This window comes from Colias eurytheme, chromosome 3 (genome assembly GCF_061535395.1).
Source record: "Colias eurytheme isolate Ceu_HAF_F1 chromosome 3, ilColEury1 Martin Lab GWU primary, whole genome shotgun sequence".
NCBI classification, from domain to species: Eukaryota; Metazoa; Arthropoda; class Insecta; order Lepidoptera; family Pieridae; genus Colias; species Colias eurytheme.
This window is the reverse complement of record NC_142982.1, coordinates 2,780,071-2,807,075: the sequence shown is the minus strand read 5'-3', so window position 1 is coordinate 2,807,075 and position 27,005 is coordinate 2,780,071. Positions and strand designations below refer to the sequence as shown.

General features: G+C 36.5%; 1 protein-coding gene and 1 long non-coding RNA gene across 2 annotated transcripts in view; one reads left to right on the top strand and one right to left on the bottom strand.

Moving 5' to 3' along the window:
• Nucleotides 1–1,089: 1,089 nt before the first annotated feature.
• Nucleotides 1,090–27,005, bottom strand: part of LOC149909405 (protein obstructor-E-like) — a 64,107-nt gene continuing 38,191 nt past the window's right edge. Inside the window, exons 3-6 of the mRNA XM_090119389.1 lie at nucleotides 8,852–9,091; nucleotides 6,623–6,811; nucleotides 4,540–4,769; nucleotides 1,090–1,446 (exon numbers count right to left, since the gene is read on the bottom strand). Of these exons, the coding sequence (XP_089975515.1) occupies nucleotides 1,375–1,446; nucleotides 4,540–4,769; nucleotides 6,623–6,811; nucleotides 8,852–9,091 (731 nt within the window). The 3' untranslated portion in view covers nucleotides 1,090–1,374. The remainder of the gene's footprint in view (nucleotides 1,447–4,539; nucleotides 4,770–6,622; nucleotides 6,812–8,851; nucleotides 9,092–27,005) is intronic.
• On the top strand, nucleotides 25,431–26,476 carry LOC149909406 (uncharacterized). The gene is made up of 2 exons (XR_016458571.1): nucleotides 25,431–25,778; nucleotides 26,179–26,476. It is a non-coding gene; the product is annotated as an uncharacterized LOC149909406 (long non-coding RNA).

Sequence of the window (27,005 nt, the reverse complement as noted above, 5' to 3'; positions counted from 1 at the left end):
ATCTGTAGAAGACGCGAAGACTGACATCCGCGCGGACGGAGTCGTGGGCGGAAGCTAGTCAGAAATAAATATCTTTTGTTTTCATTTGCGTATTTTTCTATTTTATAATTTTTTAACACAAACATTACATTTTGATACAACAAAATTTGTTTATCCGTTTTATTAGTTAAACTGAACAACTTTCACTAAGAAACTTAGGTCGAAAAAAATGTATAGAGTTATGCATTTTGTATGGGAAGCTTATTTTTTTATATTTCGTCCAAATTTCTTTGTAAAAGTTGATCAGTTATATAAACATGAAGTTGAAGATATCAATAGAAAGTATTCGCAAATTTTGTGTACTGATAAAAAAAAATCACCCGGTGTAATTTTCACGAAAATTGTTTCAAATTGTCATTTTTGGTACTTATTACGAATATTAAATTATGCATACGAATGATTTAATTTTTAAAAATTAAGTGGAGCAACTTTCCCTTAGTACATTTGTATTATTTACATATAGGATGACAGGATGCATTTGTTTGCACTACTAGACCAAGCCCTTAAGAAGATAATTTACATATACTCTAAATAGCCTAAACAGCATTTTCGTTTCAAGAACGAACGTTTGAATCGCGGCGGTTTTTTCATTAGTAGCATTGGAAATGTTTTTTTTTTTGTGTATGTAACGTATCAATAACTTAGATACATTTCATAAATATGTGTGTTTGTATTTCTTTTAAAAGTGCTGAAAGAACCATGAAGGTTCAAAAAGGTTTTGACCCGAAATGATGTCTTTAAAAATGCAGTCTCTAAAATGAAACTGTTGATCTTTGAACTATTTGGAAATAAAACCGCCGCGGTTCTAACGCACGTTGATAAAACGCCTAAACAAATAAGGGTGGGGAAATTTATTAACATATGGAATATGAGAAGTTGGAAAGTAAACATGGGAGAAACGATAAAACTTTTCCCTTTAGCCTTTGGAGTATCATACTTCGTTATTAATCTCCAAGATGAAAGAAAGTTTGCTATAAAACTTTTAATAGGCATTGTTCATTGGAATGTTCCTACTGAAGATATTTAAGGGTTTACAATTGTTTATTTTAAGAGAAAATTATAGAATGAGTGTTTAAAAATCTAGGCTCGATCAATTTCCAAGTAATCAGCAAAGTAAGATAATACCTGATCTGGTCTTATAATAAATATTAAATAGCCAATTATATCTTCATTTCTTTTACAAATAAAGATGTCTAAAAATAGAAGGGATACCAATAACCTCACATTCTCAATACATCTCAATCAACTCTATTGCTCGTGTATTTTATATCTATTGGAGATAGATTTAAAGTCTAAATTAGTTTTGGCAATAAATACGATGCCTTTGGATAATCTTTAGTTTCTGGGTCTCGGGCGTTGGCCGTCTAGGTTATATTCCTTGCTTGGCCGGTTGGACTTGTGCGGGTTCTGAAATATTAAAAAAATGTTATAAGAATATTTATTTTCAGGATATTTTAATAGAAACAAACACATAATTAAATTAAAAGAAGAGCGGGTGTGCCGAGCATACTTGTCGAAAGTGAAACTTCTTTGGCAAGATTTTAGATTGATATTTTTGGTTTTATGGCATTCAAATGCTTTATAAATATAAATTTATAAAGAATAGAAAAAATTCGATCACGAGGCGGGACTCGAACCCGCATCCTTTCGCGCCATTCCGGGGCGGATGCCTGACCAATTCAATGCGGATGCCAGACCAAAAATATCAATTCCAAAAATATCAATTTCAACAAAAAAGGTCGTGTTCCATCGTTACAATATTGTTTTCGCTGAAAAGTGTTTCATATTGGTTGAGATGGTTGTTAATTATCTCAATAGATGGCGCGCGGTGTGTCCCTTAGTCACATAAAACTGAAAGAATAGAATAAATTCGATCGCTCTGGCGGGTCACGAGTGGCTGAATTGGTCAGGCATCCGCCCCGGAATGGCGCGAAAGGATGCGGGTTCGAGTCCCGCCTCGTGATCGAATTTTTTCTAGTCTTTATAAATTTATAAGATTTTAGATACCAAAATCGGCGCCTTACTCCATGACGTGACGGTATTGCAATGCCACGACCTTGAAATTTTAATCTCAATGCGCCTAAAGAACTTTCACTTCAAAATTAAAATAGACGGTTCAAGCCCAGTCTATAAAGTCATGGTTTAACTTGAATACAGAGGTTTCAACTTGGCTTTATCTATTGTCCTTTCCTTGTTATGGTTTACGTTAAAAATGTTTTGTAGTAAGAATTTAAACCATGATTTAAATACGTTTTAAACGGTTTTTAGTTATTATGTATATTCATACATTTTCATTCATTTTATTCATTCGAATGAATGAATGAGAACTTTATTGTACACACCAAATTACAGACATTACATAAAATAGAATACACATAAATTGCATAATGGGTGACCTTTTGGCTACAGAGCCATCTCTTCCAGGTAACCCCACGTACGTACTTTGTATAAAGATGGTTATTATCTAACTTTATGAGTCAAGCTTTTCCTAAACCTCTATATTTTACGAAATGATATCTATATTTTCAAAATTTTGACCTATATAATATGCATATTAAAGTAGCTCTAGAAATTCTTAACAGAGTACTCTCAAGTATTATAAACTTGTCGACAAGTTTTGCGGTCTTTGGTTTCAAGAGTTTGTCCCGAGTCTTTAGGTTAGTCGTTGTTTGTAAGAATTTTAATATCTCTGAGGGGAAGTCCATAGATATTAAACTCCTTAGCTTCAACACACCGGGCATGAAGTATGTAATAAAGGAACTAAAGATTATTTTATATATAAAATTCTCGTGTCACAATGTTAGTCTGCATACTCCTCCGAAACGGGTGGACCGATTCTCATGAAATTTTCTGTGCATATCGGGTAAGTCTGAGAATCGGCCAACATCTATTTTTCATATGTACCACGGGCGAAGCCGGGGCGGACCGCTAGTTTTATTTATAAAAAAATGTATTAAACTAGACATTTGTAAAGTCGTCTTCAATTTAGTTATCAAAAGGAGACAGTTCAAGAAGAGAGAAAGTGTAATTTCTCATTTTTCTTTTAAAATTGTACAGTTTTTAACCGACTTCAAAAAAAAGGAGGAGGTTATCAATTCGGCCGGTATGTTTTTTTTTTATGTATGTACACCGATTACTCCGTGGTTTCTGAACCGATTTACGTGATTCTTTTTTTGTTCGATGCGGGATGGTGTCGAATTGGTCCCATAAAAATTTTATTCGGATAGGCCCAGTAGTTTTTATTTTATGAGCATTTTTGTCTGTATTTGTAAATGTTGCAAGTGCAAGTTTGAAGTCGGTTGTTTTTAACGCAGTTATTGACTTGTTCTATGAAAAAATCATGTTGAACCTACATACTATTAAAGCAATAAACATTAATAAAGATATCACCCACATTCATTGTGATAAGGGAACTATATAAAGGGACAATAAATCCTCTTCTGGTCCTTAACGAAATATATCTGGAATCGTAAAACATTAATACGTAATAGATTACGTGCCTTAAAAGGGCTTTATGGGATATTCAATTGGCTGGAAGGATTTGGAACGCTCCCTTATTTTGACGATGTGGGCGGGTTTTATTGGTATTCCTTAGATATTTTTGATATGTGATCTTGTTCTACTCCTATGACGATTTCTTTTTAATCGATTTGAACATTTTGTTTTGTAATTAATTTATCTCTGTCGTAAAAGTGTCTCTATTCATTTTTACACTGGCACTTTTCATTATCTTAATCTCTGATAGAGACTTTCTGATTCAGACACGATAGGTCTGCATATAGGAATACATTTAAATTTTTTGTTAGATTATTCAGACAATTAAATTGGTAAGTATCTACGTCATGGATTTCTATTGGGTCTAATACAATTTAAAACAAAAGGACGCTTCTGCATATATTAATAAAAAACGAATCAAAAAGTCACGCCTTTCGTAATTTGTTTTTGATTTATTCTTCGTTCGGAAAAATACGCGAAGAAAATTTAATTATCTCAATGATATTGCATTTCGTAGAATTGGATGTTGGAATTTAATCAAAGTGCAATCTACTTGCAGCTTTATTTTAAGGTGCATTATGAAATACTGGGTTAATACAATATGTTCACATGATTGTTTTTACTCTAAAAGAGTAATTTTCTAAGTTAAAATAAAAAGTATATCTGTATGTGTTTTTGTAGATTATTCTCCCAACAATTCTGTGTCACAGTTCGTTTTTATATTTTACTTATAATATACCTACTATACTAATTATATTTAAAATATTCACGAGCAGCGTTCAAATACCAGCAGGTTGGGGCAGCTATAAACTTGACAAGTCTATCTCTGAACATCAAACCTGCTCCTGCCGCTGTGCTTGGCTTTGTTCTTTTTCCTCTGGACATCCAGTGGTTGTGGGCACGTCACCACGCAGCGCAGCAAGTGGAGGTCGAAGATCAGCATTACAGGACAGCTTTTAAACTAGCCAAGTCTTGCCAAGTCTATTCAATCTCCAACTAACAAACCTGCTCTTGCCGTTGCGCTTGGCGCTGTTCCTCCTCCTCTGGTGGTGGTCCGGTGGTGGTGGGGATGTCACACTCTTCAGTGGGAGGCACCACGCACCGCAGCGAGCGGCGGTCGAACACCAGCATGGCGGGGCAGCGCTGCAGCCGCGGGTAGCCGCCTTGGCACTGCCAGTAGCGGTTGCAGGACTTGCCAAGTGGCACGTTGCCGTTGGGGTCCTCGTTGCAGAGGGCTGGAATGTTATAGGTTAAAGATTAGTTCGATTTATCAACGCACAGCTCAAAGTACTGGAACGATCATGCCACTATGATGTAGGCACTAGGCATCCGCCAAGAAAGGATTTTAACAGCTAATTATATGAGAATTAAAAAATAGTAACAACTTTTGATAACTAATAATATGTAATTCAGTTGTGGGGAACTAATATTCAGTAGCTTAATATTCATTAAATGTAATTCCAAAAAATATATACCTAATGCTTTTCCCATTCATAAATATTCTTATGTCTAATGGGAAAAGACGATTAATCTTTTATTTAACCACTAGATTTCCGCCCGCGGCTTCGCCCGCATTTTCAAAGGAAAACCCGCAACCCGCAGTTCCCGTTCCCGTGGGATTTCCGGGATAAAACCTATCCTATGTGTTAATCCAAGTTACCCTCTATATGTGTGCTAAATTTTATTGTAATCGGTTCAGTAGTTTTTACGTGAAAGAGTAACAAACATCCATACATCCATACATCCATACAAACTTTCGCCTTTATAATAGTATTAAGATTATAACCTCATCTAACTGTACTAGGTAAACAACCTTTATTCTCATCAATCTTATATACAAACCTTTAAAACCTAAAAAATATTTGACCTTTAAAAGAAAAGTAATTAGCGAGAAAGCCTTTCTTTGAACCTTGACTACTTTTTAGAGAATCTACAATACGTCATATGTGGTTATTCCATTTCCATAATGGATAGACTTTTTACCATGTAAAATGATTAAATTCCACAATTCCATGTAAAGGGCATTATTTTAATATTCATGTTGTTTAATATTCTATGCGGCGTGCGTGGAAAGAATTTAGGGAATGTTGAGACAATGGATATTTTTGTGTTTTATTTTGTTTATGTATTTTAAGTAGGTATTTTTATTTTTAACAACCATGACAAACTTGTGTCGTCAATTCGCTTTCTCTGTCCCTATGTCCCTATGTCCCTTTGTACGCTTAAATCTTTGAAACTACGCAACAGATTTTGATGCGGTTTTCTTTATAGATAGAGTGATTCAAGAGGGCAAAGCCATGGGCGGTAAGCTAGTTTATATAATTCTTATGTTTGTGAGTCGTCCAGGTAAACAAATAAAGGAACTTGGATATCATGAAAATTGGTAGAGCCGTATCGTATTTGTGTTATAAACAGTAACTTAGAAACATACCTCTACCAGTATGTTTTACATCATGTTTTTAAATAATACCAACAACTTTTCGATTAACTATTCCCTATTTAATTTCTCATTTACAGAGTTAATTAGCTGCGACTGCTATTTTCAACTTTTGTGGCTTCATCCAACTCATTATAACTTATTATATAAGTACATGTAATATTATAACAGTGTAACAAACTTTTAGGAGAGTTGCGGTAAATAACTCCAGTGAATTACAATTTCTTGCTTAAAGAACTATGATCAAACTTTCCTCTCGGTTGTTTATCAAGCATTGCTTTGTAAACATCAAAAATACCCTTTATTAAGATTCTCTAACCAATATTATTGATTAAGTCTTCATGTATTTGAGAAGCCTCTATCCTTTGCCAAAATATTGACACATTCAGCCTTTGTGAAAATTAAAGCTTCTAATTTTTAGCACTGCTTTGTTTTAGTTTTGTTACCAGTAAATATTGCCATGTTAAATATCAAATATATAGATATTTAATTACTACATATTATATGTGTATTATTCACCTCGACCATTAGGATACACACTACACAGTTACGTGACAACCCTAACTCCTAGTCTTGCAACAAACCAATATCAACCTTACACACATTGCTTTACTGTCTATTTTCTTCAAACAGCTCCAAATATATACTTACGATGTTTCTGACAGCCGTCTACATTCTCAGGCCAGTCGCAGGAATGAGCGTTCTCGTTATACAGCAGACCGCCAATACAGAGCTGTTCTGTTGCTGTACCGTTCCAGCAGGTCCAATATCTGGTGCATGAGGTCTCGTGGCCGAAGATGCCGTATAACCAGTCGCAGTGCTCAGTGCCAAGAGGTGGGTCTGCAAGAGATTGGCTACTTAGTAATTGGTAGAATTGAGGGCAAAGTACACGTAACACTACCAGTGCTGCTTACTAGTGCTTTTGGGCGATGGCACTTAACATCGGATATCCTGCCTAGTTGCTAGGTCGTATGTCTTTATGTCATAAAAGAAAATGGAATGATATTTTTTTTTATTTATACTAGCTCAAAGGACCAAGGATTATTTTTCAATGGGTGATGCTATCGGTGTGCTATCAGCGTATGGAATTGGTGGAAAAAAAGTATAAAGGCTTGTAAAAGTTTACGAAATAAAATAATTGAGATTGAGGGTAAGGTAGCTTTTGTGTGAACAGGTAATGAATGTAAATATGATGAAAAGCTGACAAATATCATGCACTTCAAAATAGTCATCATGATGAAATGTTCACTACTTTAGATTGAAAAGAAGTTACCCTAGTGGTATATAGAGAATATACATTTTGCAAGTTTCTACTGGGAATGGAAACCCTCAGTTCTATGCGTATTAATTACTTCAAGGAGACGACCGAGATACTTGAGATCTTTGGATAATTGATAGCTACCCTATCCATCAATAGCCTCCCAATTGAGATAACAATTAATTAAATAGATATCGGTATGACGTAATACTATTAGAACAAATTGTATAGTCTGTGAGTAAACCAAATAGTTTCTGGCAATTGTTAATCTAGGCGAGTTACTATGGTCTACTGTGATGGTCAATAATTACGCTCTCTATTATTTTTGACATACTTCTTTTGCAGGCCGTATTCTTAAGATTTTAGTTGTGCTAGAGTGTTTTTTAACAAATCCAATTGCACGCCTCATAAGCGAAGCGTTGAGGTGGGTACTACTGTCACTTCGCGCAAAACATCTGATTTTTCAAACTTAAAATGTGTATCATACATTGCACTTGTAAGATAATACATACACACACATATTAAGAAAAAACACTATTTTTAACGTTCATGATATTTTTGATGTCATTTTTGTTATTTAAACTAGTTAAAAAACAGTTTAAAAAAGTTCTGTCTTGGACGTCCGTGTGTCTGTATGTGCGGATCCTTTTTCTTGTTAACACGATAGCGACCGAAATACTTTACTAATCGAGTCTTTTTTTTTCTCTTACGCTTGAGTATGCTCAGGAATAGAACCCTTTCATTTTTCAGGGTCTGATTCGATGTGGTTTAATTGTTATTAAATAAACAAAAATAATAATTAATAAATAATTATTAAAAAAAAATTATGAGGCGTGCACTTTTGGATTTTCCAAACTATTTAACTTTGTATTCCTAATTTTAATAGAAATATTTTCTATGAATTTCGGGATCAATAAATACTAAATGAAATGAGTTCTTAACGAGTCAAATACGCCAAAATTATAGGTATATGTCATAGATAGGTATGTAAAATAATACTGCGGTCGATAACCACATTTCCGACAAATTTACGTGTGGATTCAATGAACCACAATTTCTAGGTAATGTTAAATATTATTGCTTAGGTATATTCTACGAATTATAATACCTCTAAATTGAAAACGTGAATGTAAATTAAATGACTTGTCTTTTTGATAATAAGTAAAAAGATTAAGCTTAAGCCAATGAACAAACCCAATGAATTCATCATTTATTTTTGCCCTTTTAACGCACTCTGCTGAAACGTTCGGGGTTATTGATGACCACGGGCATCATTATTCTAATATCACTAAGACTAGTGATCCGTTTGTATCATAAATCGAAGTAAAGTATATTTTTATTACACACACCTACTCTACATTTAGTAACTATTCAATTATTTGTTGGCAAAGAAGTAAAAACCTCCTTCAAAAACTAAACCAAACATTGGGACTATGCCAGTCAAGCTTTCAAGTAAAAAAAATATCAAAATTGGTTCACTTCGTCGAAAGTTCTTAGGTAACAAAGCCAACACACTGGCGAATCGAGAACCTTTATTTTCGAAGTCGGTTAAAAGCATTACTCATCTGTATTTTACAGATGACAACACTAAATAAAACTAATAGTTATTAAAGCATACTCACTTATCTGTACTTTAGGGTACTCGCAGTAATTCGACCTCCACGGGTAGTCGCAGCCTTCAGTCACTCCTCTGTGCTTGCCCGCGAAGACCAGACCGTTTGGACAATCATACTGCACCGCTTGACCGTTCTCACACTCCCAGTATTTGTCGCAGTACTTATCATCAGCGGTGACACGGGATTTCAGCTTGCAAGGGTCCTCTACTTGGACGGACGCGACGATTGTGATGGTGGCTAATAATGCTGTAAAAAAAGATACAATTATAAGTAAGAAAAGTAGGAAGACCACAGAGATATATACGACTCTATATATAAATAAATAACCATATAATATTCCACACAACGTAATCCCGAGCAAGCAGCTTCTGACATAGAAATTTTCATTCATTTTTATATAAGCTTGCCTTTATTTCATTTTTTTCATTTTAATCACCGAATAAAAACTATAAAATTAAACTATTTTAAAATATCTTCGGGTATATGCTGTTATATATGTTGTTTCAGGTTTAAAATAAATAAAAATACACTGTATATCATTAGATAATGTTACATTATTAAAGTAAATTATGTAAATGTTTTTAGAAGCATATTCTCAGAAACTCAAAATTATTTTTAACTTAAATTTTGAATGAATATGTAGCAAGCGTGCTAACGATGACCAAGCTACAGGATATTGTTGTTTCTTTGTTTAATTACTATTTGTATTAATATTTTTATAGGAGTTAAATTCACTTTACAGTGAATTAATAAAAAAATCATATATTTTAAATGATTTTAATTAAAAATAAAAATTACAAGTACGTGTTATCATGAGCACGATGCTTCACCATATATTTTAATTCTAATATTATAATCTAAAGGAATAAGACGTTCTCACGATCGAAAGCACACCGTCAGCGCTTCACATTACATATAGCGTAGGGTTGTCACATAACTCCTCCCCCCGCAGATCCGCAACTATTTGAGGACATTGAGTGAAAATGTTGCGGCAGGATCAACTTCTGGGGCTGATGTATTATTCGATCTCTGAATGTTCATTCTCTTTGATCTGTAGCGACGATAGCACAGGAACATTGAAGTGGCCGCTGCGCACAGTAGAAAGATGTAAAGTGGTATTGTCGTATGGTAGATGGCGAACTCTCTCTCAGGGGCGACCGTCGTATATACTTCTATTTGCTTCTGTAGGTTGTGTAATCCCTGTAGGTTGATGGAGTGCAGTCCCAAGGTTTTTAGCGTTCTCGTCGGAATATTACGGATTGGTGCAATTAAAATTTTTGTAGGTGTATCTTTAATTTCATTATTAATATTTGTAATAGTGAGGTCGTCAGTACGTAGAGAGCAGTTTGTAGGTAACGTTGCTATGAAACTGCCTTGGACATGAAGGTATTCCTTATGATTGCAGGATAATTCAACTTTTGTGAGATGTGGGAAAATAATGGTGAAGTGACTTTTGTCCAATTTCTCCGTTGCAGGCAGGTGGATTCACAGTCGCTGGAAATCTCTTACGTGGTGATGAGGTTTGCAATACAGTCGGGTGAACTTCTTGTATAGTGGTTTAGGATCTCTTCACATAGAAACCGATTGCTCAACTTCGGGCATTCAGCCTCTATGTACACATAAATATCTTTATTGGTTGCTATGTAGGGATAGGGAGGTATGATGATATGATTTGTACGAAGTGTGAGGAGTTATAATGGGGAATCTAAATATAATTACTATCCTATTTTTACTAAAGTATGATCCAGTTCGAATTATACTACGTAATATATATCTATTCCTAACATAACATTTCGCGCTCGCGATGTACGCGTAAAAGCTAAACTATCCTCTATATTTCTTATAACTAAAAGTAAATCATTAATATTATCGTCTAAGGGACCTGGTTATTCTGTAGAACGCCCTGGTTTTAAAACTTCTAACAAGGACGATGCGTTATCCAATTTTCCAATTTTTCGTTTAAATGTTGAACCCTAATTTTATATAGTATCTTATAATGTACGATTATCAAAATTCTTTTCAAATTCTAACATTTACTTTCTAGCTAAATTAATTTTTAAATCAATGTGGTCTTATATAGTGTAAAAAGGTATGGTAATGGGTGATAACGTTTATCAGGCCTAGGTTAAAGGGAAGTAGTGGGTTTTGGAGTACGTTTGAGTCGGGATTTAGAAACAGGTAAGCGTTTTTTGGAAGTATATACATGTATCGGTAAATTAGACACAACTTTGTCTTTTATGAATCGTGAAGCTAACTTTTGCCTCGCAGCTATCGGATTACGTATATATACTTCTTGATCAGGTGCATAGTCAATCTCAGGTTCTCTCCGGGTATTATGTCGCGTCATAATTGCTTCACGTTCTGCGAATGATGAGTCGTGTATTAATTTATAAACTGTCTCCATGTTAATTCGATGGTTATGTATGTATTGTTGTAAAAGTCTTTCTGATAAATTTAAGTCAGTTGGGTCTCTAGGGTCATAATGTCCTGTAATTACATCATAAGGTCGGCATTTAGTCAGACTGTGTACAGAACTATTATATGCTAAGATCGCGTATGGCACTAAATTTGCTGCAGTTTCATTTTTATGCTTTAATTTCAATATTCTTATATGCTCGATAAGGGTGCTATGGAAGCGTTCTATCATACCGTTTTCGTTGGGGGTATGAGGAGCAATCATATGATGATTAATCTTATGCAGACGTACAAATTCGGAAAATATTTGATTTGTAAATTCAGTTCCTCGGTCAGTAGTTATCGACATAGGTGAACCATGGTGCGTCATGAAAAGTAACAATGTTTTAATGATATTCGGTGCGGTACTGTCGCTTATTCGGTACGCTTGAGCATATTTAGAGAATGAGTCAATAATAGTCAGATACTTATCCTGTTCTAGAGTCAATACGTCAGCATGAACAATCTCAAATGGTTTAGAAGGAGGAGGCACAATTTTAAACACTGGGCGTACAGGGTTACGGTCGTATTTTGCACTGTTGCAAATTGGGCATGTATTTATGTAACTTGTTATGTCGGTTTTCATTTTAGGCCAGAAGTATCGTTGGGACAAGGAAAGGTAAGTCTCGTTAATACCGCGATGGTTCGTTTTACCTTCGTGATATTTTCGAATAGTATCTTGTTGGACTAAATAATCAGTTATATCTTCAATCTGTCGCTTTACAAGAAATAATTTCATACATGAATTTTTAAAAGTATTTTGGATTAAAGGTACTATATCGAACATTTTACTAACAGGATTGACCAAAATTGCAGTACGAATTTTAGGATCTACATACTTCTTAATCAGCTCTACAATGTTTTCTTGTAAGCTGTCTTCGTTAATTTGTACTGAAACACGTAGGAATGTTTCAAATGGTTTCTTTATGGTAGGTTTCGTTGAAGGTGAGTTATTCGTGATTTTTATAAATATCTGTTTACGAAATGTGTTAAGTGGGTCATCACTTATAGGAATGTCAAGAATAGGATTTTCACGGCTAGTATGTTTTGTGCCTTCTGGTTTATTAATGTTAAGAGTTTCGTCTGTACCGTAAGCTCTTAAGGAGGGGGCAGTATCTGTCGATGATTGGCTAATTAAAGGTCTGTCGTCAGGTGCAGAAACAGTCGATGATCTACTATTTAATGGTCTGTCATCAGGTGCAGTTACAGTCGATTCAGAGTCAGAAATATTCACTATCATAGATTCTACGTTTTCATTATGCAATTCTATACGCGACAATGCGTCCGCGTTCGTGTTACATTTACCTTTCTTATAAACTATCGTATAGTCATATTCAGAAAGCTTAAGGCGCCAACGAGTCAGCCGAGAGTTCGGTTCCTTAAGATTCATTATCCATTGTAAGGGCTTATGGTCTGTTATAATTTTGAACTTTCTGCCAAATAAGTACGGTCGGAAGTATTTTGTTGCCCATACAATTGCCAATAACTCTTTTTCAATGGTACTGTAATTCATTTCACTATCATTTAAAGTACGTGAAGCATATGAAATAGGTTTGTCAGAACCGATTGGGCCTTGGGATAATATGGCACCAATAGCTACGTTGGATGCATCAGTCGTAAGTATAAACTCTTTCGTAAAATCTGGGTATTGTAATATGGGGTCATTCAATAGAAGTGTTTTACATTTTTCGAAACAATTGACGTATTCTGAATCTAGAGTAATTTTACTACCTTTTTTCAAACATCTAGTTAACGGTTTTGTAACACGGGCAAAGTCAGGGATAAATTTTCTGTAATAACCTAGAAGACCTAAAAATTGCTTTATTTCTTTAGAAGTTTTTGGAATAGGGTATTTAGTTACAGCTCTAATTTTATCTGGGTTTGGTTTAATTCCGTCTCTACTAATTATGTGACCCAAATATGCAGTTTCTAACCTAAGAAATTCGGATTTGTCCATTTGGATTTTAAAATTTGACTCACGTAGACGTTGGAATACTTTTTTAAGGTTAACAATATGTTCTTGTAAGCTGGTGCTAAAGACTATAATGTCATCTAAATAAACTAGGCATACTTCGTTCTGTAGACCGCGCAAGACATTGTCCATAACCCTCTGAAAGGTGGACGGAGAATTCTTAAGTCCCATGGGCATTCTCAAAAATTCGAAATGCCCATGTTCCACGCTAAACGCAGTTTTAGAAATATCATTAGGATCCATCTCAACTTGTAGAAACCCGCTAGCTAAATCTAGTGTACTAAAGTATTGACACTTGCCTAATTTGTCAAGGACGTCAGTAATGTTAGGTATAGGATATTTGTCGTCAATAGTTTTTTCGTTTAATTTACGAAAATCTACGACTAATCTCCATTTCTGCTTCCCTGAAGCGTCTGCCTTTTTGGGAACAATCCAAATTGGTGAGCTCCAGGCTGAGTCTGAAGGTCTTATAATACCTTGACTTAACATTTTTTGAATTTGATCTCTAACTTCATTTCTATGTACAAATGGATACCTATAGCTTTTAGAATGAATTGGTACTTCGTCCGTGGTTCGTATGCGATGTTTTATTTTATTAGTAAATGTAAGTGGTTCATCTTCTATATAGAATACGTCTGAATACTGTGCAACTAATCTTTCTAAGTTAGCTCGCTCTTCCTGATTTAAATGATCTGTACGTAACCGAGATATAACGTCTGATGTACGGGTTGATAACTTATTTGAATTAAATAATTCTGTATTATATATTTCACCGGAGACATGTCTATCCATTGAGAAAATGATATCATGTTGAGTTGGATTACGAACCTCTAAAATTCCTCTGTTATTTTTAACCGACGTTAAACAATAAGGTATAACGCAATTTGAAATAAATTGTTCTGGTATTAAAGTGTCACCATTTGGTACGTTAACGGGTAATTTAAGTAATTTGGAAGACTCCGCTGGTAAAACGCATTCATATAAATTTACATTGGACGAATTATACATTTTAATAGGGTTAGTGGCATTACGCGTAATAAACTGTCGAGTTTTTAAGTCAATTTTCGATTCCAATTTTTCGAGCAAATCTAGGCCTATAAGTCCGTCAAATACGTCGTGAAACTTATATACAAAAAGTGTAATTTTATCAGTCTCTTGAAACTCTTTGAAACATGGTATAGTAATAGAGAAATCGTTTCTAGTAGTAGCATGTATATTAGTGACTTCGAAAGGATCGTAATTTAATCTTATATTTGAATAAAACTTTTGAACCGCTTCGGGACTTAAAAATGACTGATTAGCTCCTGTGTCTAATAAAAGTTTTAATGGTGGGTCTAAAATCTGTATGTACGGTAGCTGCCTTTGTGTCTGCAAATTAATTTCTATCTTGGCTTTCTTGTGAGGCTGGCCTTCGGAAAATTCTCATTGTCTGTCGAGTCAGTTTGTTGGTTAGTATCATTACTTTCATTAGTTTCACATACGTTTTCTGATGGCATGTCATAATTTTGATCATAAATCGCGTCATAGTTACAGTAATTATCGTCAGCATAGTTAACATAATAGTTGTTATAGTCAGCGTCATAGTAGTCATAGTATGGAGAGTAATATTCATATGGTACACATTCATTAACATGGACATCACGAGTTTTAAAATAGTTAGTAGGTGGTGGGTTACCATGCTTACGCCAGTCATGTCCAGTCGAGGGTGATTCCTTCGTGACATAATGACTCACGCCACTCATTGGCGTTGGACCTTTATAATAATTTGGTTGAGGACGTTGTGGTAATCGGAATACGTTGCTATGGGGGTTATAGTTAGGTGGAATAGCTCGGAATATTTGTTGGGTACGTGTGGGCATTCTAGGAACATGCTGCTGGTTTTGAACAGGCATTCTAAATTGATACGGTGGGTTTGGTCGGATTTTAGGAGGAAACATATATGGTTGAGGTACATAGAGAGGCTTGGGTACATGAAAATTGGGTGACGGCATTAAAGAATTATTATATATAGACTTAGGTACATTATTATAATTCGAATTACTAGATTTGGATGAAGCATCGTTTCTTTGTTGTAAGTAAATTGTATTTAATTCCTCCTGAACATACTCTAATGCTTTCTCTATTGTTTCGGGCCTCATACAGCGTATACGCGACCCGAGGGGTTCTTTAAGACCCCTAACAAAAGCCTGTTTCGTCAATTTTTTATATAGGTCACGTTTTGCGTCTATAGTACTTTTAAGTGATTCATGTAAAGTTACGTAAGTCATCATGGTACTGAATAAAGACTGTAATCTATCATAAAACTCTTGGGGCGAGCTGCCGCCCTGGGTTTGTGACGCTATATCATTATACAGAGCCGTCTCGTCCCTCTGGTCAGAAAAATTGTTAACTAGGGCCTCACGGATTCCACCCCAACTATCAGGAATACCGTTAGTATTAATGAGGCGTGCCGCCGGTCCCGTGATTTTATTTAAAATGCCATTTATCAGCGATAAATTTGAAAGAGTGGACTCGGGGTCATCTTTTATATATTTAATAACTAATTGGTCGCATATTTTAATAAATCGTGTTAATACATGGGGGTTACCATCAAAATCTGGGACCACCCTTAAGCATTTAAAAATTTCTTCCGTGTCAAATGACATATTAAAACTATCAATACTTCTTATACTATCAACTAAACTATTTCTCGAGGACTGTTGGCTATTAACAGCCTCGTTACCCCGGGATTTCCTAGGATGGAAAATCGTGAAGGTTTATTCTAAAATTAATATAGGAATATAATATAGGAAAGCAACACAATAAAATAATTCTGTGCAACTCACATTAACATGGTTTCCGTATCGATGGCTGGATACTGCTGATGTTCTGGATACTCGCTTGGGTTTTAAAAAAAACCGGTCGGCCGCGCGGGGCCTCGGAACCGATATTTATTTCGGATATATCTTCCCGCCGGGCGACCCGAGTATCCTACCGACTGCGCCAGTTAAATTCACTTTACAGTGAATTAATAAAAAAATCATATATTTTAAATGATTTTAATTAAAAATAAAAATTACAAGTACGTGTTATCATGAGCACGATGCTTCACCATATATTTTAATTCTAATATTATAATCTAAAGGAATAAGACGTTCTCACGATCGAAAGCACACCGTCAGCGCTTCACATTACATATAGCGTAGGGTTGTCACATAACTTAGGTTAATATCTATACTAATATTATAAAGCTGAAGAGTTTGTTTGTTTGTTTGAACGCACTAATCTCGGGAACTACTGGTCCGATTTGAAAAATTCTTTCGGTGTTAAATAGCCCATTTATCGAGGAAGGTTATAGGCTATATTTCATCACGCTACGGGCAACAGGAGTGGAGCCACGGGGGTGAAACCGCGCGGAGCAACTAGTATATTATTTATTTATTTATTTATTTATTTATGCTTTATTGCTCTAGATAAATTACAAATCGAGACTTAGCCTAGGATACAATATAACAAACGGCGGTCTTATCGCTAAATAGCGATTTCTTCCAGACAACCGGTTGTACAGAGAGAAATTAAGTAAAGGATAGGAATAGGGCAGAGCACAAATAAATATATACATACAAATATAAAATAAATAGGTAATAATAATAAATAAAATAATAACAGCATAAAATACAAGCCACAAGAATGAGATTTAAATAATATACATATGTTCACAAATAGATACATACCTAGGAGAAGAAAAAAAAAAAATATATATATATATATATACCTATATAAATATATATAATAAACATAACTACTAGGGACATTGAGAAAGATAAAAATCACGAACCATATTTTTAAAAGTATTTATAGATTGAGCCTTCTTGATTGGATCCGGCAATGCATTCCATAATTTAATTGCACGAACAGTGAAAGAGTTATCCAGAAAGCTTGTATGGTGCGCTGGCATTATTAATCGGAGCTTTTCCGATGAGCGGACAGAATCTCCGTTCTCTCCTCTGAATACGAAATTGTCCTTGAGATATTTCGGTGTTTTAGGGTTAAACAAAACTTGATATAATAGTTGCAGCACGTGAGCATCCCGGCGAAATCGAATGGGTAGCCACTTGAGCTGAGAACGAAACTCAGAGACGTGGTCATATTTCCGTAGACCAAATATGAAGCGGATACAAAGGTTTTGGAGACGTTCGAGCTTATTTAATTGGTCTACGGTAATATTGACATAGCTTACATCGGCGTAGTCAAGTATGGGTAAAAGGAGGGATTGTGCTAGCAGAATTTTGGTTGGGGTGGGAAGAAAATTTTGAAGACGACGGAGTGAACCAGCAGTTGCATACACTTTCCTACATACCTCCTTAATATGAAAGCTCCACGAGAGAGTGTTGTCAAAGTAAACTCCAAGGTTCCTTACAGCCTCACTATAAGGAATAGGTGTGCCGTGGACTAAAATAGGAGGAAGATTCACCCAGTTAACCCTTGCAATCAAAGAAGGACTGCCAACAATAATAACTTGTGTTTTTAAGGGATTCACTTGAAGACCATAATCCGAACTCCAAGTTACAATGTTGCTTAAGTCCTTGTTGACTGAAACGATTGCTTGGGGTAAATCATCAAGGGCAGATTGGGTATAGATTTGGAGATCGTCGGCATACATGTGGTAGTCGCACGTTAACTTGTTTGAAATAGTGTTAATAAATATGGAAAATAACAATGGCGAGAGGACTCCTCCTTGCGGGACACCAGCACTAACATCACACCATGACGACTCAACCTCGTCTATACGTATACGCTGACGACGCCCATGTAAGTAACTGTAAAACCAGTCATTTACTGAAGCCGATATATTTATAGAACTTAATATGCTCAGCAGTATATCAAAGTCGACAGTGTTAAATGCATTGCTGAAGTCCAATAATGTTAGAACCGTGAGCTTTTTATTATCCATTCCATGACGAATATCGTCGGTTATTTTAACAAGTGCAGTGGCCGTACTATGACCGGATCGGAAACCGGATTGGAAGGGATTAAGAAGATCGTGTAGGTTTAAGAATCTATGTAGCTGTTCATACACTAACTTCTCAAGGATTTTAGATAGGAAAGGCAGGATAGAAATGGGACGATAATCGGAAAAGGAAGATGGATTTATTTTCTTAGGTAAAGGGATAAGGTGGGAGTCTTTCCAGGACTTAGGAAAAGTACTAGTGGATAGGGAATGGTTAAGGATGTGAGTTATAACCGGGATTATGAGATCTAGGATGGGTAGAATCATTTTACGGCCAATACAATCGCTGCCAACAGCATTCGATGTAATGGATAATACACCCCGCCTAACATCATTTTCGCTAAAACATTTAAACACAAAAGGTGGATAGTTTGGTGCTGGTGTTTCTGAGACCGATTTTAATGTAAGTTGCTTATTAAAGTTATTAAGAACGGATGGGGTATTAGAAAAATGCTGATTCAGTAGTTCAAGATTTAAAGAAGCATTATTAGATATATTACGCTGCTTACCAATCCCCAACGTTTTCAGAAATTTCCATATTATGGGAGGGTCACCACTCTCTACAGAAGCATGGAAGTATCGTCTTTGTGCGTCTCTACAACATGTATTACAACGATTCCTTATCTTGTGGTACTTATCACGACTCTCGTCAGTCTTTGTCCGCTTAAACTTGCTCTTGGCTCTAGCTTTAGCTTTGAGTAAACATTTTAAATCTTCAGAAAGCCATGGAGCAGGTAAATGTTTAACTTTAATCCGCCGAAGTGGAGCGTGTGCATCATAGAGATTCGATAAACAGTTGTTAAAAAAGGCCACTTTTCCATTTACACAAGCGGAAGATAAGAGCGGAGACCAATCAATGTTACGGACATCGCGTTGGAGTGCATCAATATCAACTGCGTTAAAATTTCGACGAAGGATGAATTTAGGTTTTTCTTTAGGAGGACGGATATTACAGGACAGGTACAGGAGATCGTGAAGTGAAAACGCGTCAGCAGGGAGCTGTCCGTGTTGATACACCAGATCAGGACAGGACATAACTATAAGGTCGAGGAGCGACGGAACGCAGTTTGGGACATGATGTGTGGAGTTGAGAGGAAGGAGGCTAAGGTTGTGCGAGTCAACAATAGACAACAATCTACGAGAACGGCTATCCTTCTTAAGGAGGCATGTATTAAAGTCTCCCATAAATATGCAATTATTGTATGAAGGAACAAGTTTATCGAATATTGAATCTAAAGAGGAAAAATAATCAATTAACAAGGAAGGACTATAGAAAACGCCAAGGAGAACTTTGCAATGGGACAGGATGATTTCTAGGATAAGGTGTTCTGCAGCATCGGAAGGAGGAGGTTGGGGTGATTGAGAAATAACAGAATAGGGAATGTGGGATCGAAGATAAATCGCAACGCCCCCACCAGTTTTACCAATGCGGTCGTTGCGAATAAGATGATAGCCTGGGAGAGAATAGGAGGACGAAGGTAAACAGGGCTTAAACCAGGATTCAGATATTAGGATTGCGTGGATATTACTTGACTCGAACGATGTAAGCATGTCTGAGTAGTGAGCCGGGATGCTTTGCGCGTTAATATGTACTACGTTGAAAGTTTTTGGGCTATCAGAGAATACATTGGAAAGTGCATCATTAAGAGGGACAAAACTTGTGCTAAAATAACTACCTTCACTGTCAGAATCCGTGCTAAGTGACACAAAGCTATCACTGGATGTATCAGCAACAATCGACATTACCAAAAAACAAACGAATATATAAATATTTTTGAATAAAAATGTAAGTAATTATATGTATGTCGGAGCAAGATGTAGATTGTGAATCTATTTTCAAGCTGTGGGCGTTGCGTTGGGTAATCGAGCAAAGAAACACCTCAAACTCAATCATTTCTTTATTTACCACCGATTCGGAAAGCAGTATCTACAGAGAAGAACCGGCAAGAAACTCCATAGTTGCTCTTTTTAATCATGTCAGTTTTACCATACAATACAATCACTTTAATAACCGTTACGTTACACATTTAAATTAAACACTAGCAAAGAAAAGGTTAACAGTTCCTAGTAGTGGAAGATCCGAACTCTTCGATGTTCGAATGTGAAGTGCTGTACCGAGGGCGAGCCTTCACCGGCTCGACCCGGTACAAGCATGAAGTAAGCCGCCAACTTCACTGTGCTGCCACCTCCCGGAACTCGTGCTTCGAGTCGTTTTACATCCGCGCTATTGACCGTCTCCGACACGGCCATCCTGCGCTGAACACGTCCTCGTGTTTGTGGGTGCTGTAACACAGAAAACATCTCGCACAGTACATGCTCTTCGGCCAATCCTGACAAATTTTTACAATAAAACTCTGATATTTAATTTTTAGGCTTTTAAACCACAAAACTGAAAAAAAAAACTAATTCCTTAAGATCACTTAGTTGTCCGTAAGTCTATCAGTCTATCTATCAAGACCTTTGAAATTCATATCGCATACCATCGTCCCGTTAAGCTTTGAAACGTTATAACAGTCCTTAATTTGAATATCCTAAAATAATTTCCAACTTCAACCCTTTGAAATTAACCATTTTGATTAAAATAAAAGAAAGTAACGCATAAGCGACCAAACACCACTTTCACTGCTATTGTCATCAGAAGATCATTATTAAAGTATCACAAAAAAACTAGAGCATGAATCTTATCCGAGGCCTGTGGCTTTTCACTAAGCCCATCATCACACACGCATTCCACCGAATGCCAACTATGGCTTTTCACTAAGCCCAACAACACACACGCATTCCTCCGAATGCAAACTCTGGCTTTTCACTAAGCCCCACAACAAACCTCATGTTTGTTCCACACGCATTCCTCCGAATGCCGAGTCCCACGGACTCCATATTCCATATCCAATGGTCTCTACAAGACCCAACCTCCGCCAGCGTCACCCGCGCACCGCGCATCCACGGTTTACTATAAGCAGCTATCTGTACTCCTAATAGCAGACGCCGGCTTCAACGGACTACGGTAATACCGCGTATCCACGGTTTACTATAAGCCGCCATAACTCCTAATAGCAGACACCGACTTCAACGGACTACGGTAATACCGCGCATCCACGGTTTACTACAAGCAGCTATCGATACGCCTAATAGCACTTCAACGGACTACGATAAAACCGCGCATCCACGGTTTACTATAAGCAGCCATAACCCCTTATAGCAGACACCGACTTCAACGGACTACGGCTACGAAATGACTACTGGCACACTCTGACCAATCGAACTAAGATTCACCGCTATCACTCAACTCAAACTCAAGTTTCAAACATTAATCAACTTCAAGTGGTACTTGGCCCTCAGGCATCCTCAATATATTAACAAAGTGAAGTTACCCGAACATTGTATAAACAACATCTGTCTTTTCAAAGTGATTATTGGTGTTTATAGGATTCAATAGCTCAACAGTTAAAAAAAAAGTGAAATCTTATCTGAACTGAATATTACTCATCCAACAGAATCAATATTCTTAATCGTTTTTCGTTTTAATAAACTCAAGTTATCTCCTATACAGCCATACTGACAATCATGTGTCCCCGTACGCCATTTCTCACACTACATTACTACGGTAATTCATCTCGGGATACCAAAATAACTACCATCCTGCCTCAGCCCACACTGACCTTACAGGGTTACCATACTGCCCCGGTCCTCCTGACCGGTCAGAACACACATCTACTATCCTGGACCTCATGCCAGATAGAACACCACCATCCTTCGATGAACTACATTACCATCACAATATTATTTCACGCAACACACTTACTTCACAACGTACGAGACAACAACCATCAGTATGCTACAACTATACTCTACTGAATTATACCTCCCAAGTCTATCATAGTGATAGCCTGTGCAGCTTGCTCAAATTTTAACATCAGTTTTATTTTGTTGTTATGATCGTTGACAAACAAATGTGACAACAGCACAAAAATAACATCTTAAAAAGTTTAAAACGAATAATTCGTAACTGAACCGCAGAAAACACTCAAAAAGTGGTGAAAGCTTATTCTCAACTGAATATTTACCAACTTGAATTTAAAGTAATCATCTGCCTACAAGAAAAAAATCGCGAGAAACCCTTCAAAACTTTTTTTTATCGGCAAATTTGCATATGGTTAAATTCCTTAACGGTATGTTTGCTTTTGAAAACTCAACTTAAAACAATTAATAAGTGTAGGCTTAAACTCATCTGTTAATCTAATATCGAACGGCAAAAGGGCTGAGCTAAATTTTAGTTTCAACGTAATAAGATTGAACTGCTCAACAACTACCTAATAGATGTATTCAGTTGATGTTAAACTGCAGCTAGTCACAAAAACTATTATCAAGAAATCACATTAAATGCACACAATGTAAATCGATTAGGTACTATCGAATACTCCACGTTTAGGACTTATTTGAAGCTAAAAAAAAAACAAAAAAAAATGTGTGCGTAACGGAAAAATGTCACGCGTAACGAAAGAATGTTACACTAAATTTTTCTTTTTCAACCCCGATAAAGAAGTTTCACTTCAAAAACCTTCAGAAAACCTGGATGGGTTTTTCTTTTCTCTATGCAATTAAACAGACATTATCTGACGAAACTGTAAAGGCGCTATTAACCTTAAGATTATTTTCAACAGTCTTAATATCTTAACATTGAACGGACCCAAACGTCGATGAGATAGTTAAAATAATTTTAAAGCAATCAAGTTACGTACTCAAACTAAATCTAGACCCGTATTCCAATCATAACATTTATCTTAGGCCAGCTGTTTATTTGAACACGCTAATTATCTGCGACATTGTATTATGAACTGCCTAAATAAGGACCTAATAAATTCTCCAAGTAAAAATTCAAAACTAAATGCCTCCATTTAGGTACCTTTTATTCGATCAAACTAAATCTGTAACATTTCATGAAACTTCATATCGTAAAAACTGTATACTGTGAATTATTCACAACTTTATTTTAAGAAATTACCACAAATATCACCTGAAATAAAACCTACGAAAAGTTTTTTAAACCTCTAATGCGCTCGTTTTTAATCGAATAGCAATAAGGCTGTCTCTGTGTAGCAATTAATTGCTATTTGTCAAGGGTTATAGCCTAAATAAAAACTAACGCAGGTAGTTTAAGAAATTAATGCGGGTAGTCAAGAAACTAACGCGGGTAGTTAAGAAACTAATTTGAAAGTAATTCGCATACTGTTTTTGTACTGATACACGGACAAGTGAATGTTTATTGTTTACGTTCGATTGAAGGATCTGGATGCAGTGTACCAATTAATGTGCTTTCTTTGTTAGTGTTAGCTCACAAAATAACAAACATTAAAGAAATTCGTTACTTAATTTATCTTGATGGCAGTGCTTACGCCACAAAATATTTTTTTAAAATTACGTGAATTACCTACTAAGGTAAACCCGTCCCTGAATAAGTGAAATAGGTACTGTTAATTTATCACTGCGTAACTAAGATGGGCTGAATGTAATGGAATAAGTTTTAACTAACTACAAAACCGTAAAGCAATATCGCACGACCTAATAATAACAACACTGCGTAAATAAGTTGAGTTAAATGTAATGCAATAAGATTAAACTATACACTGGTCCTGTAGGTTACAACTTTTAACAAAATCTGTAATCATTACATTCGGTACAGCCTGTAAATTAGCGCTGTTTTTGTGCATTTTGCCGAGGCTGTGACCATTTTCCTCAATTATAATCTTAAAATAAATTTTGTAACTAATGTTTTTGGCAATAAATTTCTTTTTCTTTCAAAAAAGTTACTACATTTTGAAACTTTATCTAACTGTACACTCAAAGTGAAATGTTATCTACTGACCGGTTTGGTATGAGATTGAAGGATAGTTGCACGACACGTCGACACGTCGCTCTTGTTCGGGTGATCTCAGGCTCGACGTGTTGATGGTAGTGATGGTAGCGCGACGCCCGGCGTGGTATTGCGGTGCCTGGCGTGGATGTGCAACGCCTGGCGTGGTGTCGCGGAGCCCAGCTTGGTGCCGCGGCGCTCAGTATGGATGCGTAATGCACCACATGGCGCCACGCATGACGCTCGACGCTCTACGCATGATGCTCGACGCATGATGCTCGACGCATGATGCTCGACGCTCGACGCATGATGCTCGAAGCCGGACGCTCGACGCGATGGCACGGTGCACGACATGATGACACGGCGCTGCTCGCGATGATACGGCTTCCGACGCGGTGATGCGAGCGGCAGTGTCATCCGTGCAGCGCGAGGTGAAGTTGCCACCCTGCCCGCACATAACGAGCTCTCCCTTTGTCACCGGCTGCTCAGTGACACGTATGCTCGTAGATCTGTAGGATGCTTCTTCCTGTTGAAACTGGATCGAAGTGCCACGTGGTTGCGGCGCTTTGACTTTTAATCAGGTTATCGTATATCGTATCGAGGTTATCGCCATTCGCCAGGTGTTTTCTCATTTGCTCGATTTGATCCCAATTCTGATGTCGGAGCAAGATGTAGATTGTGAATCTATTTTCAAGCTGTGGGCGTTGCGTTGGGTAATCGAGCAAAGAAACACCTCAAACTCAATCATTTCTTTATTTACCACCGATTCGGAAAGCAGTATCTACAGAGAAGAACCGGCAAGAAACTCCATAGTTGCTCTTTTTAATCATGTCAGTTTTACCATACAATACAATCACTTTAATAACCGTTACGTTACACATTTAAATTAAACACTAGCAAAGAAAAGGTTAACAGTTCCTAGTAGTGGAAGATCCGAACTCTTCGATGTTCGAATGTGAAGTGCTGTACCGAGGGCGAGCCTTCACCGGCTCGACCCGGTACAAGCATGAAGTAAGCCGCCAACTTCACTGTGCTGCCACCTCCCGGAACTCGTGCTTCGAGTCGTTTTACATCCGCGCTATTGACCGTCTCCGACATGTATATATTTAAAATAGACTAAATAAATATTTTATAGGGCTTATAATTAAATATACTAAATACTAAATTTAAAATAATGTTAGTTTGTACAGACCAGCATCTGAAAGAAATATATTTTTAACATTGTGCAAAAAGACTTGTATCTATGACAGTAAATTAGAATGACAGTTGGAAGAAAGAAGTAATGCTTGTCACTTGTCAGTGGTAAATGCGTAGAGTGAGAATGAACCATAGAGGAGGCACTAAAATGACAAGGAATGCGTGAGAGAAATACACTTATGACTATAAAGCTAAGAGCAAGAGAGACAGAAACATTGTTTTTTGTTTCTCTCATGTTATGCGATTTCTTTTGTTGGGGACAAAGGCAGTTTGTCCCAAACAAGCGGCTACAGTCCATTGTTTTGCTAGTTTTCTGTTTTTTCTCGCTGTTAAGTGACTTCAAAGTTTAATAAACGTTGACAGTGATCTGTTTTAATCCGACTTTAAGTGAAAATATGGTGCGTTGTAGTGTGATTGGTTGTAAAAATCGGCCGGAACGAAGATTACCAAATATTACCTTTCACACGTAAGTAAACTTATTTGAAGTATATTGTTTTATAGAACTGGATATAGTTGATACATTTTCATTAACTCTAATGTGAAATTATCTACAAATATATAATATTTTCATCGAAATAGACGTAAACATTTTTTTGTGTTATCCGACTAAATTACGAAGTGTTCTTGTTGTTCAGGACGCCATTTGTTTTTACGTAGTTTCAAATTTATGGTATAATCATGTGATTAACATTAGAGATACCAGTACAGGGTAAAATTTTCCCCAAAATCGTGAAATGTTTTTTTAATATTAAATGTTAATGTTTGTGTAAAGTTTGTTACACGGTTCGGTTTTCCGGTTCAGCTTTCCTCATTTGCATTGGTTTAAGTATTTTTTTTTTCAATGTCGGTTTTTTTGTATATTCCAGGTTACGATGCACATCATAACGCTGAAGACTGCGAAGCTGGCCCTTCCACACGAGCTGCAGCTGCCACTGAAGGCAGCGAGGACCCTGCCCCGTCAGGAGAGGCGGTGTTGGAGTAAAATCCGGAAGGCCACCCCCCGCGCCTTCCTCACCGAGGTGCGGCGCGCCTTTATAAGAACGAACGAGCGGCGGAGTCGTCCATTTTCGTCTGCTACTCGCGCGCACATTATCGCGGACCCTCTGCCCATTTATTTCTACCGTCATTTTGCTGTTCATTTTCAAATAAATGTATTTCGTTTAATTTGCTTTTAATTTGAACTATTTCCAGTACGTTTTTATTAGACTACATTTACGGCTGTATCTTCTAATTGCGTTGACATAGAAATTTGATTTTATTACTGCTTAAAGGTATAATAGACCTAAGTTTTTGATGTGAATATCAATTATTGAATACCTACATTACATTTGCGTTCATGAGTAAAGGGGTTATAAGATTAATTTTTTTTTTTATATAATGTAATAAAAAATTCATGTTTTTCGTAATTATTCCCGTATCTGTTTTATAAGATATTATTCTGTCTTCTGATTCAAATTCAATTTGAATCTGAATCAGAAGAAATAGCAATTAAAACCGCATATTCTGAAACTAGCAACTACTTGCAAGGGAATCACAACCTACAAGGTACTCCCCACGTCCTATAGCACAGACAAAGAAAAAATTGCTACAAGCAACATTTAAAGATACAACATAATAAAACAATTAGGTTTGTTCGAAGCCCTCGGTGCGCGAGTCCGACTCGCACTTGACCTTTTTTGTCCTAATTTTACTG